Here is a 15,309-nt window from a genome sequence, read left to right on the forward strand (position 1 = left end):
ACGGATTTCAAATGAAACTGCGGAAGATGTCACTCTTGCCGTGTCGAAAGAGCATCTGATTTGTAATATTCTTCATCAAGTGCTCAAACGGTGACACGTGATTTGTCCCTCCCTTGGTCTACAGTACGAAGAGTTCTTCGACCCATTGTAAAGTGGTATCCATACACATCTATCATGTGCAAGCGCTGAATCCTGCAGACCCGGAGAAACGAAATCAATTTGCTAGAATTTTTTAGCCAGAATAGCCGTTGACAATTCATGGCCTTGGAACATTTTGTGATCGGACGAGGCTCCTTTTACCCTAGGCGGAGCAGTTGATACTCAGAAGTATCGCATATGGGGTACTGCAAGTCCCAATGATGTGCATAAACAGTCTCTACATCCTGATTACACTACTGTATGGTGTGTTTTACTGCTGATTTCATTCTTGATCTTTTTTTTTTTTTTTTGAGGAGAACACACCTTATGGCCCTCAAAGGTGCTCCGTTACGGGTGCCCTTTACCGCGAACTTCTTCAGCAGCAAGTCATTCTTGCGTTACAAAAACGAGAATGTTTAGGGACTACTGTCTTCATGCAAGATGCTGCACCACCTCACATTGCACGATCAGTAACGGTATTGCTTCGTGCCCATTTTGAAGATCAACGGGTAATTTCAAGAAGTTTTACACTTTTCCTGGCCTCCGCGTTTTAAGGACTTGAATCCCTGTGATTTTTGGTTGTAGGGATTCCTGAAAGATCGTGTCTATGGAGGAAGCATACGGACTCTGCATGAATTGAAAGCAAGTGTAACACGTCATGTTGCTGAAATTGATCGAGAAACGCTTCGTGCCACTGTTGAACATGCTTTGAACATGTGCTTGACGAAAATGGAATGCACATTGAGCATATATTGCAGTTAAATAAAGTGTTTAAGTTCCAAATTGTGTTTTTTGTTTGTCATGCGCCGCCTTCTCACCTGGCGGTTGAAATTTGAACTAATTTTTTTTTTATTGTAGATTTTTGTTCCCCATGATCCATACAACCTAAGTATCAAGTTTCTTCGACATCCTTCCACTAGAACGGACACTACGTAGGTCTAAGCAAGGTAACTTTAATTATAACCACCCTGTATACTAGCAGTCACTGCACGGCGTTGCTCGTGGCATAGCATCCAAGAAGAAAACTTAGCTTTAAACTATCTTGAAACTTTTCAAGCCTTCACCCGATATGACATGGGCATGTTACGCAACATCAAACAAACATAAAAATATAGAATGAATATAGGTGACCAATAAGATTTATGAGAGAAATTATATAGATATTGCACCCCAGAATATCTTTTGCTTTGAATTTTTGTTCATGTGAGAGCTTGTATACTTCATGTAAAAATGTTTTTAAATAAAATGATATAAACTTTAATATTCATGGCCATTTCTTTTAAGATATATGAGAGAAATTATATTTTGACAGTTACGCACATATGATTCATCAATTATATAGATATTGCTCTATATAATATCCTTTAATTTTCAGTTTTGATAGCTAACATATCTCACACAAAATCTTTTTTAATAAAATTGTTAAATTATCTTACGCATGCTCGTGTTTTTAATAAAAAGGGAGAAATAATATATATTAATTCTCCAGAATATTCTTAAATGAGAGTCTTATAGCTACTTTCAAATAATGCATTTTATAGATATTTTGTAATATAATTGCTAGAATAAAATTTTAATATTACTATAAAGATAAAAATGCTTTATATATAATTGAACCAGTATTTTATAAAACTATTTGCTTGTTCCCTTTAGGTCATGGTTTTCTTCATTCTACAAGCATTGTGAAACAAGAATTGAGAACTAGAACTACAATGGAGAATATTTTATTTTTCATTTCTTAAAATATATTGCCGTTGCTTCCATTTTTTTTTCAAGTTAACAGATAACGAAATTTTCTGGCAAGAAAAATTGATTTGTGCGTTAGAACTTTCAAACAGCACTACTTAGAGCTAGAGTAAAACCATAGAGAAGGAAAATAGAGGCTTTATTCACAGAAACTGTAAAGACAACTCATTTAACACTGTGTTGAACTTAGACTGTAGCGCGCTCATTCTTGGAAGAAGGAATTAAAAGGAAATGCATCACTCTGAGCCTGACATAGAGAAAACAAAACTAATATCTGTTGTGAAAACGATGTAAATAATTAATATGTATTTACTCTAGTTTTATTTCACTTTCCACGGAATATTATTAAACTTAAAAAATCATGATGCATTGATTTGTTGCTTATAAAATTCAAATCATGTAATTCTGAAATAATGTATTTCTCATTTATGTATCCTTTTTTTAATACAAAAAGGAAATTATAAAAAGCTTTATAGAAGCTACGAACATCATTAAAAAAAATTTCGCTATTAAAATATTAAAACATTTTTATTGTCGTCATAAAAAATAAAGTATTACGAATATCAAACAAACATTACTTATTGTATGTTATAACACAATTATGAATGTTTTAATTTTTAGCGATAAAATCTGCAAATTGAAAGATAATTAAAAACAAAAAAATTGAAATCTCTATGGCAAATTTCAAGTTATCAGGAGAGAACAGTATTTTTAAGTCACGTGGTATCAGTCCGACAGAAAAAACGTCATGTTATCACATGACTCGCCTCATATTTCACAATCACCAACATTTAGAAAAGCGATGGTTTACGACCATTTCAAAATCAATCGAGCTCTAGAATTTTTTCTACGAGGCCAGAATTTTTTTTTTCACAAAACGCGAGTTCGCAAATTGTACAGTTGGATTTCCTTCTTTTGAGCATAACGAGATTTGAATCGCTGTTTAAAATCAGACTTAAACAAAGAAATGTATTGCATATGCATACCCACGACCTTCGTAAAAGGTCTTGGCATACCACAGCTTTTGCTGTTTACACATGCACAGTTTGAGGTTTTCGCGAATGCGAGGAATAATTAAAATCGCAATTATAAAACTCCTTTTTTTATTTTGATATGACTTTAATGTACTAAACCTTCCCAAATAAATGCTTTACAAAATGATATCAATATCTCCAATATCCGTTAACTATTTCTCGAGTTTTTGTGGTTCAAACATACAGACGCTTTCAGGAGACTTCATTTTATATTATATATATTTGTTGATTGGAGGAAGAGGGTAAATATTATATATTCACTTAGTGGCGTTTTTGTGCTATTCAAAATGTTGAAAAATCCTGAGACCCAATTGCAAATGCCTTGTATGATTGTCAACGGTACACAGATGCATACTTTTTGTATCATTATTCCTATTAATATAATACATTTATTGAAGAGGAATACCCTAACCATTCAAAGAACTAATTTACCTGACAAAAAATTACTCAATAGATGACAAAACAGGGTGAGTATAGGCATAGTGGCTATTTCTAATTATGAATGCTGAGGGCGCCGCGATCGCTCCTAAAAAGCATTTTCTTATGGTTGAAGAAATTGGATTGAGCCAAGGACTTCTTGCTCCTTCAATCTATTCATAGTGAAGTAATATGCATCTATCATATTTAATCATTAAAATCTTATATACTTTTCGAAATATTATTTTGCTTAACGCAAATGAAAAATTATTTCATCATACATATTTTTTACCATTTTTTAATTTTTTTAAATAAATTTCTTACAATTTTCTGATGTAAGTGCAATAATTTTGTAAAAGTGTAAACAAGCATTATACACACGTTACTCATCCCCCCCATCTGTATCTATTTATCTTAAAGAAGCACTTTTGTCAGATTAAAAAAAAAAAAGTAAAATGGGTCCTGGAGAAAAATGTGCATTGACATCTGAAAAATGAATGCTGTGAACAAAATGAAGAATTATGCAATAAATGAATATGTAAAAGGTTATAAAAGTTTGAAAGATTTTGTCTTAAATTTTGTGTAATTTACCACTAAAAGAGATAATTCTATTGCTGAATGTTTATAAATTCAGTCGACGTGGCTATCCTTAGCGTTAGGTTAGAAGTGCTTGTAGATCTGAGTGTTGACCGTAATTTCGGCAATCATACTTGACCGGTTTCATTTCCGAAACTGGCAATCGAGCTCTCTAGCTTCGTCTCTTATAACTGTAAAAGAATACTGCTAATAACAACAGAAAATGACAAAAAAAAAAAAAATAAGAAATAACAAAATTGTCAGTCAGCAAGTCTTCAGCCTTTCGCTTTTAGTTATTTTTGGAAGTATACAGTTTCTACATATATCGAGGTTCAGTAATCAATATTTTTATATCGTTTGAAATAAATCAGACTGACTGGCAGTTCTTGATTCTGAAATGACAAATAAATTTCCAGAACCATCATGACTACAGAATATCAATTAATAATTCTTTCTCATTACCTGAAAAGTAATTCCGTCATGTTTAATATTTATTTCCTCCGATTAGGGTTAAATAAAAGTGAATGATTTTAAAAACAATTTCATTTTTAAAGTATTCTGATTATTTTTCAAGGCCTTTTGTTCATTTGCACTTAAATTACTCTCTAAGCTGTAATCATAAATAATGCAATGAGAAATTTCAAACGCAATACAATTTACCAATTTATAGTCTTTACCTTATTTGTAATAATAAGCAATGTTTGTTCTTGAGTGTAAATGTATATTAACTTGTTATAATCTCAACCGTTTGCTCTAGGGTTTCCAAAAGTGGTACATAAATAATTTGGAGTTTGAAAATGCGCACTTCAAGGCAGTTTTTTAAATAAAAAAAAATTATTATGATGAAAGTTTGTGAATCAGCGTTTCTATTGGCTCCTTACAACCCAGACTGCTTCATTTAGAAGCACTAAACTTGACGCATACTTGCTTTGAAGGCCAGAAATTTGCAATTCGGTCTTTTGTTTCTCTGCACTGTTTTTTGAAATTTTAATAAAAAATAAAGGAAAATTTTGGCCTATTTTTTCTTGATAATGTTCAATTTATAGTTCTCGCTCATAGCGTACACATTTTTACTTTATCTACTGAAGTAAAGGATGCATTCAACATTTCAGATGCTTATAGATTTCGTCTGAGTTTTGTTAAAATTACATTTGAATTTCACCTATATATCGAACTTCCATTTATCGAAAATCTCTGTTTCAAAAATTTCAATGCATTTTTTTTTTCTATAGAAAAACTGCTTCGATATTGATAAAAAAAAATAATTTCTATGTATTCAGCAGAAATTTTGTTTTATATGCTTATTGCAATTAATAGAGATATCAATGATTTTATTGAAATATATATATATATATATATATTAATAAATTAAATAAGTGGTAAGGGAATCTCTTTCGATATTTACTGCAATGGAAATTCTCGATAACATTTGGCAGTGACTCATATGTTACGCTTAGCTTCTTCTCTATAAATAGAAAAATAACCTCAATGTGAAAATATTGACTTATGAATACTGCAGCGCCGCTAGTGAGAAAAAATGTTTAAATCGTCTCTACTATAAACTGGTTATTCTTCATTCTGTAAAACTTTTTATGCATACTTTCGTTGAATGCATATTATATCTATGATCTATGGAGAGTAGAAATGCATTATTTACCTTCTGAAAAACTGTCAATTGGAAACGTAATATAGTCTCAAAACTTATTTTGCACCTTTCTTATTTTGGAATGAATTTTTTTTTATTTGATTTAGCTTTAGATTTCTTATAATAAGCCAGATTCTATCAAAAATCTCAAATTTCAGAAAAGAAATCCAGCTTAATTAAAGATATAGAAACTCGGGAAAAAAATAAAAACGCGGTAGAATAAAAATTTAGATTAAACTAAAAATATAGAATAATCATTATTATTTTCGTAGCATCTTTTAAGTAAATTTCTTCCATTGTTCTATTTCATTTTCTTAAACTATAAAGAATTAACTACGCACAACTGTTTTTAGTAAGAAAACAGTGAAAACTTCATAATAATGTATATTTTCTACAATCCAATCTACATTTTTGCATGTTTAGCGAATTGGGATGTGCAAAGGATAGACCCTGGGACCTTTTGGTTTGCATTCCAGTAACTAAACCACAATACAAAAGCATATGCTCATGTAGCGTAGTTGTTAACTGGCTTATACGCTATTCACCACACATGCATTGAAATTTCTATATATCGAATTTTTTCAGGGATCCTTAAATTCGATATGTAGAAGTCCAACTGTTGTGCTTTTGTTTCCACATCATAGTTTTAAATTTCAAAATTCAGTGATCCAATTTTTCAAAATATACCAAGGAATTAAAATGCTCTTCATCAATTTAGATAGTTCGTTAAAATCATATATATTTCAGTTGGAAAGGGATGGGAGGATATGACCATAATCTGCCTCAAATGATTTTTTTCCCCAGAAAGTTAGAATCTTCTTATTTAGATTAATTAATTTTAAGGTAAAAGTTCTTAAGCTAACTTTTTGGAGCTCTTGCCATTAGACATTTTAATTTCCTTTTTAAAAAATTAAGATTACCGCGTTAAATTAAGGATTTTTTTGCAATATTTCATAATACAGATGTTAATTTAATAGCTCTCGTAAATATTTACCGTCACAGCTTCAGAACCGGAAGATATCAAGAACGAAATTCAATCACACAGAATAACCATCGTTTAGGCAGGCATGGTGCCCTGTCAGAGTTAAATATACACCGACAAAGTATGAACAAGGGAGAGATTATAAAGAGTTGGTATCGTTCTGGTCATCTGGCCACAGATCAAACTTAGGAGGTCTATCCCAAAATGCATCTCGTGTTGCTTCAAAAATGGGTTGTTAATGTAATTAAACGATTTATACTTAGAATATTTGATTTCAAATAGGCATTGTTTATTTAAATTTTGACATAAATTGTTAACCCTTAAGCATTGCGCTATACGGGCGTCGAATTATCCTTTTTCATATTTATGAATCAAAATTGAATCATTGATACGCTAATAATTTGATACAAAAATTACTCGTAATATGTAAGCACTAAGTATACTACGGATTCTTTATTAAATCCGTAAGATATCATATTCCAAATCTGAAGGTTTCATCTAATTCGGTAATTACAAACACACACACAAAAAAAAACCGTTAACGGGTTAAACAGTTACATAAAAAATAAGAGATTTTGTAAACGTACGAAATGCCATAAAATAGTATACAAGGTTGCTCTAAAAATTCGATATAATTTATATATTTCAATATAAGAATATGAAAAACCTCCGTTTAATTGTATGAAACTGACTATAATGATTCCAAAATTTATTTTCACCTTTTTAAAATAAGTTTATTCTATTTTTATCTTTTTTGACATTTACTACAAATGCTGATTTTTGAAATTTTAATTTCTGAATATCTAATTATTATATTTTAGATAATTATTTTTTTAATAAATACTATGCAGACATAGAATAAAATTTTCAAATTGATTATTCTTGTTCTTAGAAATTTTCTTTTTGTCGGAAACATACTTTAATCATCCTATTTATTCGGTAAACATTGCGTCCTTTCTATTTATTTTGTTTACCTCATTTACTGCGGGTTTATTACTTGATCATACTTTTCGTGACATCTAATTTAATGATATTGAGATTTTTCGAGGATAAATAATTTTTCATAATTTTTATTGTGACAGCGTTTCTAGAAAAATCCAGCAGACTTTAAAAAGTTTGATGAAAGAGAAAAGAATTTTCGAATAAAAAAACTTATTTCCACTTGTCAAAACTTGTGTTTCTAGAGATTCAACGCCAAATCTAGCCACCATCTTAAGTCCCTCATTTTCTTTTAGTAGTGGGGGAAAACTTTTGAGCGATAAACAGCCAAATATGTAACCGCGCTTCAGTTTAGTTATGGTAATTTCTAGACTAAGGAGAACTGACGCGCACTTTTGAATTGCTTATAAAAGCCGATAAAATTCTTAGGATTCCACTGCATATCTTTCCAGCTGAGCTGTATTAATCTGTAATTATTTCAGTGAGTTCCGTCGCGGTTTCATTTTGTACTGAAAATGGCATTCTCAAGTTTGTATCCTTCTCGTGGTTGGTGGGATCCCAGGGATTACCCGGCCCTACTCAATGACCCACATTTCGGCATGGGTCTTTTTGACAGTGATCTTTTACCGACAGTTCTTCATAGAGGATTCCATCTACGACCTCGTACTCGTGCCAACATCGATTCCTCTGGTTTGTCGGAGATCAAAAAAGATACTGACAAGTTCAAGGTAAGGTTGAACGTCAAGCACTTCAAGCCCAATGAGATTTCAGTCAAGACCGTTGACAACTTCATCGTCATTCATTGTAAACACGAGGAAAAGAGTGACGAACATGGGTTCATATCCCGTGAGTTTACTCGACGCTACATGTTACCCGAAGGTGCAGCACCTGAAGCTGTTGTGTCTAAACTCACTCCTGATGGAATTCTGACTGTCGAAGCCCCAAGGAAAGTTACTGAACCTTCAAAACCCAACGAAAGAGTTGTGCCAATTACTTTACAACAGCCAGCTGTAGAAGGTAAAAGTGCTTCTAAATCTGAATGAACATTAATTTAGAATAAATGTGCGGACATTATATTAACAATATGTTCAGCTTAATTGAATACCTTGTATTCTGTGTATTTGTCTATGAATTTCAGATTTGTGATTATCTAGCTAAACTTCTGTTTAAAAAGTATGCGTCGCATTTCTTTTTGAAAAATAAAGTTGTTTTAAAACTGAGTAGTTTGATTCTCAACTGTTGCTTTTCAGATGCTTTATCTAATATCCAAACTAGTGTTCTTTAATCTTGGATTGTTCATAATCTTTACCTTACAGAAATTCGGGATTTTTTTTTTTTCTCTTCTAGTGTATTGACAAAATCTTGGTACAGTATATAAAATAGAATTTTAGAAAACCTTTATTGTTAAACTTGTATTTCTATCTGGATTTTATAAACAATTGAAATTATAACTAGAAACAATTTTATAACTAGAAATTAATTATAACTTCTAACTATGATTTCACTTGCTTATGTTGTATACAGTAACTTGAAATTATCCATTTAAATTTCATTCTTAAAGGTTGAATTAATTGTATTGCAAATTCATCAATTTTCATTTAAAATTGATTCATGTATTTTATAAATTTCTAGTAACTATTCATAATATCTAAATTTATGATATAATGAAATATCTTTTCTGAGATATTTTAGCATATATAATTAAAAATTCAAGTTATTTTTTTTAAATATTGTTTTTATGTTGGTTTGTAATTGGAGATGATCATATTGTATCTATAAGTATAATATTGATGTTTTAAGAATATATAAATGTGTTAATATGAGAAATTTGAAAATGTAATATCTAGTTCTAAATGCAGAGATATATAAATATTATAAAAGTTACAAAGATCAGATTCAAATCTCTTTACTACTATTAAAGTTAAACTTTATCTAAAAAGAGATTTTTTAGATTGTCAATATAAATTAATATATATATATATATATATTATATTTAAAAGCGTTTTTGAAATTAAATTGTCTTGCAAGACTCTTTTACTTAAATTGCAAAATATTCTGTGCATAAAATTTTTTTAAAATTACCTTAAGTTTATTTCATAATTTTAAAGGTAGAAATCTTGCAAATAGTTTTTTTTTAACGTTTAAAATTTTATATATTAAAGGCATATTGTTGTTTTCAGTTTAATGTATAATTAAAATTCCAAATTATTAATGATTTACAAAGATATAAAAAAAACTTTTCATTAAAGTATAAATAAAAAATTCTTATTTTAATAAAAATGCCGATAACTGTACAAGTATATAAAATGGATTAAAAATCGTTAGGTTAAAAAGTCGTAATCTATTAAAATGTCTTATATTTCATGAAGATTTTACTTTTTATCAATTCTAAGGAAAAAATGTGATTTGGAAATTTTCAATATAATTTTTTGATATAATGAAATTTCTTACTGTTAATGAAATAAGTTGCATATGTAACTTTTAAATTTTTATGTTCAATATGTGATTTCTGCCTCTAGCTAATATCTTTTGTTCTAATAAACTCTTTATTTATTAAAATTTCTTTAATAAAGAATATTTTTAACTATACAAATAAACTGATATTCAAATTTTATGAGAAATCAAAATCTAATTCTTTCGAGTCTTGAATGGTATTTGTCATCAAATTTTGGATTTATGACCTTTTATTGGAAACGAGTTGAAGTACATTATATAAAATGGAACAAGCAGTCTTGTAATAATTCATTCTGTGCATATTTCTTTTCAGAAAAATATTCAGGCATCTTGAAGAATGCCTTTTTATTTTTACTTTAAAGTAACTATAAAACAGGCATGTATTTAATTTGTTTTGGCTTATTTAGCAATGTTAGTTAATTTTATACCTTAAATTTTTTTTTTTTCATGACTTTAAAAAAGAATCGCACGTTCTTATAGATTAAATTAATTTTTTAACTATTATTACATATTTTTTTTAAATATATATTGGCAGAAATTGTTAGAATATGAAAAAAGTTCATATTTTTTGTTAGTATTAAATGAATTGAAATCTAATTGTATACTACGTAATGTGTTATAACATGTTAAATTTCTTTCTTGTATATGATATGCCAGTGAATGTAAAGATTTTGAATCTAAAACCTAATTGTATAAATCAGCTTAATAAGATGCAACAAAAAATTATCATGCCCAGGTCATTGTTGTAAGAAGTAATATTATTGCAATGATTAATAGCATGTTCACATTGCAAGAAAGGGGGAAAAAACTTTCATCAATGTTTTGTCAAGTCTACATAATAAATATGCAGTATTTTGAGGTATATTCATATAATTAACATTTAAAAAAGACTGTTGCAATGCCCATATCATTTTTTTTTTTTTACTTCTTGATTTCCTAACAATTGTAGTCAAATAATTTGCCTTTTCAATTAGGATAACATAGATAATCTAAAATGAAAGCTAAAATTCAAAATTATTTATTCTCTTTGTTCATTCTTTGGATTATTTGGAGCTTTCTTAATGTTACAAACTTTTCTCTGGAATTCAGGAATTTGTTAAAATATGAAGCATCATTCTCATAAAAAAAATATCTTTTGACATTCAATTATTTATCTAATGTATTGTTAACATTATTTGAATAATACCAATCATTTTGATGTAGTACATTTTATCACACCAAATGCAGGTTTAAATTAATAAAATAAATTTTAAAAAATTTTAATTATTTTTTTAAAATTATATCTGCACAATAAGTACAAGTATTCTGAAAGATCAGTTATTCTTGTAAAATAGAAAACTTAATTTGCAAAACTTCCAATTAGTGAGGCTAATGGTTCATTTGAAATTTTATTTTCCAATATTTCTTGAAAAATTGAGGGTAGGTAACTATTAATGATATATCAAGAAAGAGTTGTCACATGAAATAAAACTAGACAAAATTGATATACTGTTTATAGATAGATTTAATTTCGTTTTCCCTCCTTGGAGAGTTTACTGCAATGCAATGTCTTTCTCTTAAAAATAGGGATGCTGGGAGGCAGGTGACTATTGATTAGTTATCTAGAACTAGTTAAATTTAACGTATGAAAAGTGGTGCAGTAAAATTCTTCCCCTTTCTCATATAAATGTAGAATGAAGGAGATCTTAGAGATTCCTCTAAAAACTGATTTCCTCGTTATTTAAAATATATGTGTAAAGCTAAATGAATTGAAAAGCATTTCTGGTTAAGGTATATGATCATTCATACTGAATTCTAAGGTAGTTATATTTTCGAATATTTGCATATATAAGATTGAAAAAACATCTATGAAACTACAATATACTAGTAAAATGGCAAATGTTTTTCAAAAATTGGGGAAAAAAAAGCTAGGTTTTTGCTAAAAAAAAGGTATAAATAAATCAAAAATCTTCTTGTTTAGAGATGTATCAAATGATTTACTTAAACTGTTGCAGATAGTTTAAGAAATGTATTATCTAGTGCTGAATTAAAAAATAAGCTTTATTTCTATCTGTTCTTTAAATATTGGGATTCAAATGATAAATAAAACAAAATATTCAATTTTTTTCACATTGCAAAGCAGAAAAGAGCCATAAAATATTTCTAAAAAATAGATTGCTTATTCTCTAGTTCAGGAACTGCAAAATATATTGAGAAATTATTATACTAAATTTGAGCAAAAAATATGCATTAGAATGTAATTTGTGAGGTTTTTCCTCAGGAAATGATATCAAAGATTAGAATTTGAGAAAATACCATTTAAAGATACAAAATAGCATTAAAGGAATGTAAATGAAAATATAAAAAAATCAGTGTAATTTCCCCAAAAATAGTCGTATAAATAAAATTCAGTTTTATAAAGAAACCTGTTCAAATATTAAGAATATTAAATAAAAAAAAAGTTTCATAATTTAGCAAAAATAATCGGCTTTTAAGCGTGGTCACATACGTAAGGAATCAGTCAGCACATTTTGAAACAACTCCAAGTAATTTAGATAGCTATAATACCATATTACTTTGTATTGCTCTTTCATTGCTAATAATTTTAGTAATTGATAACAATTGTTACCAAATATGGTATAATGGGGGTATAATGGCCATCAAATTTGCATAAAGTATTGTTATTTTCCACCATAAAGTTTGTATATAATTTACTTTGGTTGCTGTCGAATTAATGGAAAACTGCTGCTAAAAGGTGTTCAATTAATTTACAAAACCAACTAAATGTTATGCTTTTCGAAATTATTCTGGCACTTCTGTACGGTAGCCGTAGATTTGAAAATATCGTTAAATATATATAACATTAACTTCATCATTTATCAAAAATAATAATGTCACGCAGGTACTCTAGTGTGGAACTCAATGACACACACAAGAAGTAGAGCTAAACCAATTTAATTTATTAACTCAACTCTGAACTCAGAACTTAGTGACTGTCAGATCTACTGCTTTTATACTAACAGGGAAAGTTCCAGAATACTTTTCTGGAGACAGTAAGAAAAGTCCAGAACACTTATCTGGTAAATTAAAGAAAGGTCCAAAATCTGCTGGAACATGAAACAAAGGAAAACATAAAATCAACGAATAAAATATTTACACAAACTGTGAATGATATTGTCTGCGAGATTCGAACTTATGATCTCTTGATTATGAGATTAGTGCTATGACCATTCGCCCATGAACAGTCGACGGCCTCTTTTCAATGCGGCAATAATTATAGTTACAATTAATAATGTAATACATTATTTATAGAAATAAAAAGCACCAGCACAAAATTCTATCATGGTATATATATATATATCGCCAAGTACAGCAAAATTCTGCAGCCGTCCAGAAACGCATCAAGAACCCACCACCAAGGATGGCTACTAGAAATGGTTACAAAAATATCCTTCAGATTACAATAAAACAAACTTCAGAATTACCATAGCGGAGAAATCTTCCCCAAATATTCCAACCTGGACAATCGAGCATTAATATTAGGTCTAGTCATCAAGGTGAAAACCTCCAATATATATTTTTTGACTCAGCAATATATTTTTACACCAATGATGGGAGGAATGTACCTAAGCTCGAAGGCTTTTAATCTAAGTTACAGTTTTCAATTTCCTTTCAATCTTTGGACAAAAATCAAAGGAATGGTCTTCCTGAAATATTCTCGCTTACCTTTCAATTAATCTCCCCCTTTCTCCCTGTATAAAACGGAAGACCTTGGATAAGGACACGAATACATTGAAGGACGTTCATTAATACCTATAGTCTATATTTTCTGTAGGTGATTCAAGGTCACATTTTCTACCTCTTAACCGGTTGTCTGCCTCGCAACGTTGAGGCAGATAACAGTGGCATTCTTTTTTTTTACACAGCTGTTAAGGTATTCCGAAGGTAAGGTATTCCCAAAACGTTCTGGCTTGGGAAAAAAAAACAAGCTTTGTTGAAACTATGGCAACGGAGAAGGAGAAAGAGTGAAGAGTAGGGAAACAAGTGTCCTTGAAACGCCTACAGAAATTACACAAACTATAACAGCTACAAATTACAGATCTGGTAATAATTTCAAAATGCATATCTTTGGCACAAATCTACCATTTTTAAGAAATCAATTTTGAGAATATATGTTTCAGACGCCTTTTTGAAAACTGGTTCACATCAAAATTGATAAAGAACTAAAATTGTAGTCACAAGATAGCATATCGAATTTCATTTCGTTTATGAATTATCGCGTTTAAATTCATGAGAAAGTACGGACCGACAGATGGTCAAGAACTTTGATTCAAAATTTGATAAGAATCTATATTTTAGATATTGAATACTTTCAAACACTAAGAAATTTCGTCCCTTAAAATTTTGATCCAGAAAATTGCTTTTCATAAGCACTTTCTTCAAGATTTTTTCTTCGTTCATTGAAGTTTTTTTTATATTTACTAACTCTGACATTAGGGGATGACAGCCTTTGCTACTAAAAATCCCAAACAGACGGAAAGACAGACTTCCTCTGAACGGATTCTGCTCGAAATTTGATAGAAATATATAAATTTAGTGAAAAGACCGTATATGGAATTGCCTCTATCGGTCTCAAAGTGTTTGAGTCATCTTTGTTACAGACACAGACTGACAGACAGACAATAATAACGCCAAAAATATATTTTTGTGCACCAAGAAGTTTAAAATGAAAAATTTAATTAAAATGTCGAGTTTAGTTTTTTTTTTTTTTTTTTTTTTTCTGACGATTACAGTATTTTCTCTATACATAGTATAAGATGAAGTAAAAATGAAATATTACATATTGAAGCAACCAAGAATACTTACTTTGCACAAATCTATACTTATTGCAAAGTTTATGTTATTGAAAATGTTTGAAGTTGTTAGCAAGTGCTAAAAGTTTGCATTAGTCGGCAAGTTTATTACTGCATTTTAAACATATTTGAAGAAATTATCTATCTCTTAAAATGCAAACAATAAAATTTTGTGAAAGAAAGTAAAAATTTATCGTTCGATTTTAAATTTATAATGAAGGAAAAAATCGTCTGGTTTTCTTAATCAATATTGGAATTGAGATCGTTCTGTTACACTTTTAAATTCTTTAATTATAACTATTGATTGGAGCGAAGGAAAATTAATACCAAGATTTTTTAAAAATTTATTATTATTTAATTTTTTTTTTTTTGTCTAATAATTGAATGGCACTGGCAAGCTTTAGATTTAGCTGCTTTTTATTGGCGAACACAGAGAGTAGATTGACAAGATACCTTTGTACATCTTTTTTGGCAATTAATCTCTATTAATCGGTTAATAAAAGTACCCATACTTAAATTAAAGCCATAACAGCTTTTATTACTGCA

General features: G+C 29.4%; 1 protein-coding gene across 1 annotated transcript; it reads left to right on the forward strand.

Moving 5' to 3' along the window:
• Nucleotides 1–7,899: 7,899 nt before the first annotated feature.
• Nucleotides 7,900–8,697, forward strand: LOC129957107 (alpha-crystallin A chain-like). The gene has a single exon (XM_056069256.1). The coding sequence runs from the start codon at nt 7,993–7,995 to the stop codon at nt 8,518–8,520; it is 528 nt and encodes a 175-aa protein (XP_055925231.1). The 5' UTR covers nt 7,900–7,992; the 3' UTR covers nt 8,521–8,697.
• Nucleotides 8,698–15,309: the final 6,612 nt, after the last annotated feature.

This window comes from Argiope bruennichi, chromosome 11, assembly GCF_947563725.1.
Source record: "Argiope bruennichi chromosome 11, qqArgBrue1.1, whole genome shotgun sequence".
NCBI lineage: Eukaryota > Metazoa > Arthropoda > Arachnida > Araneae > Araneidae > Argiope > Argiope bruennichi.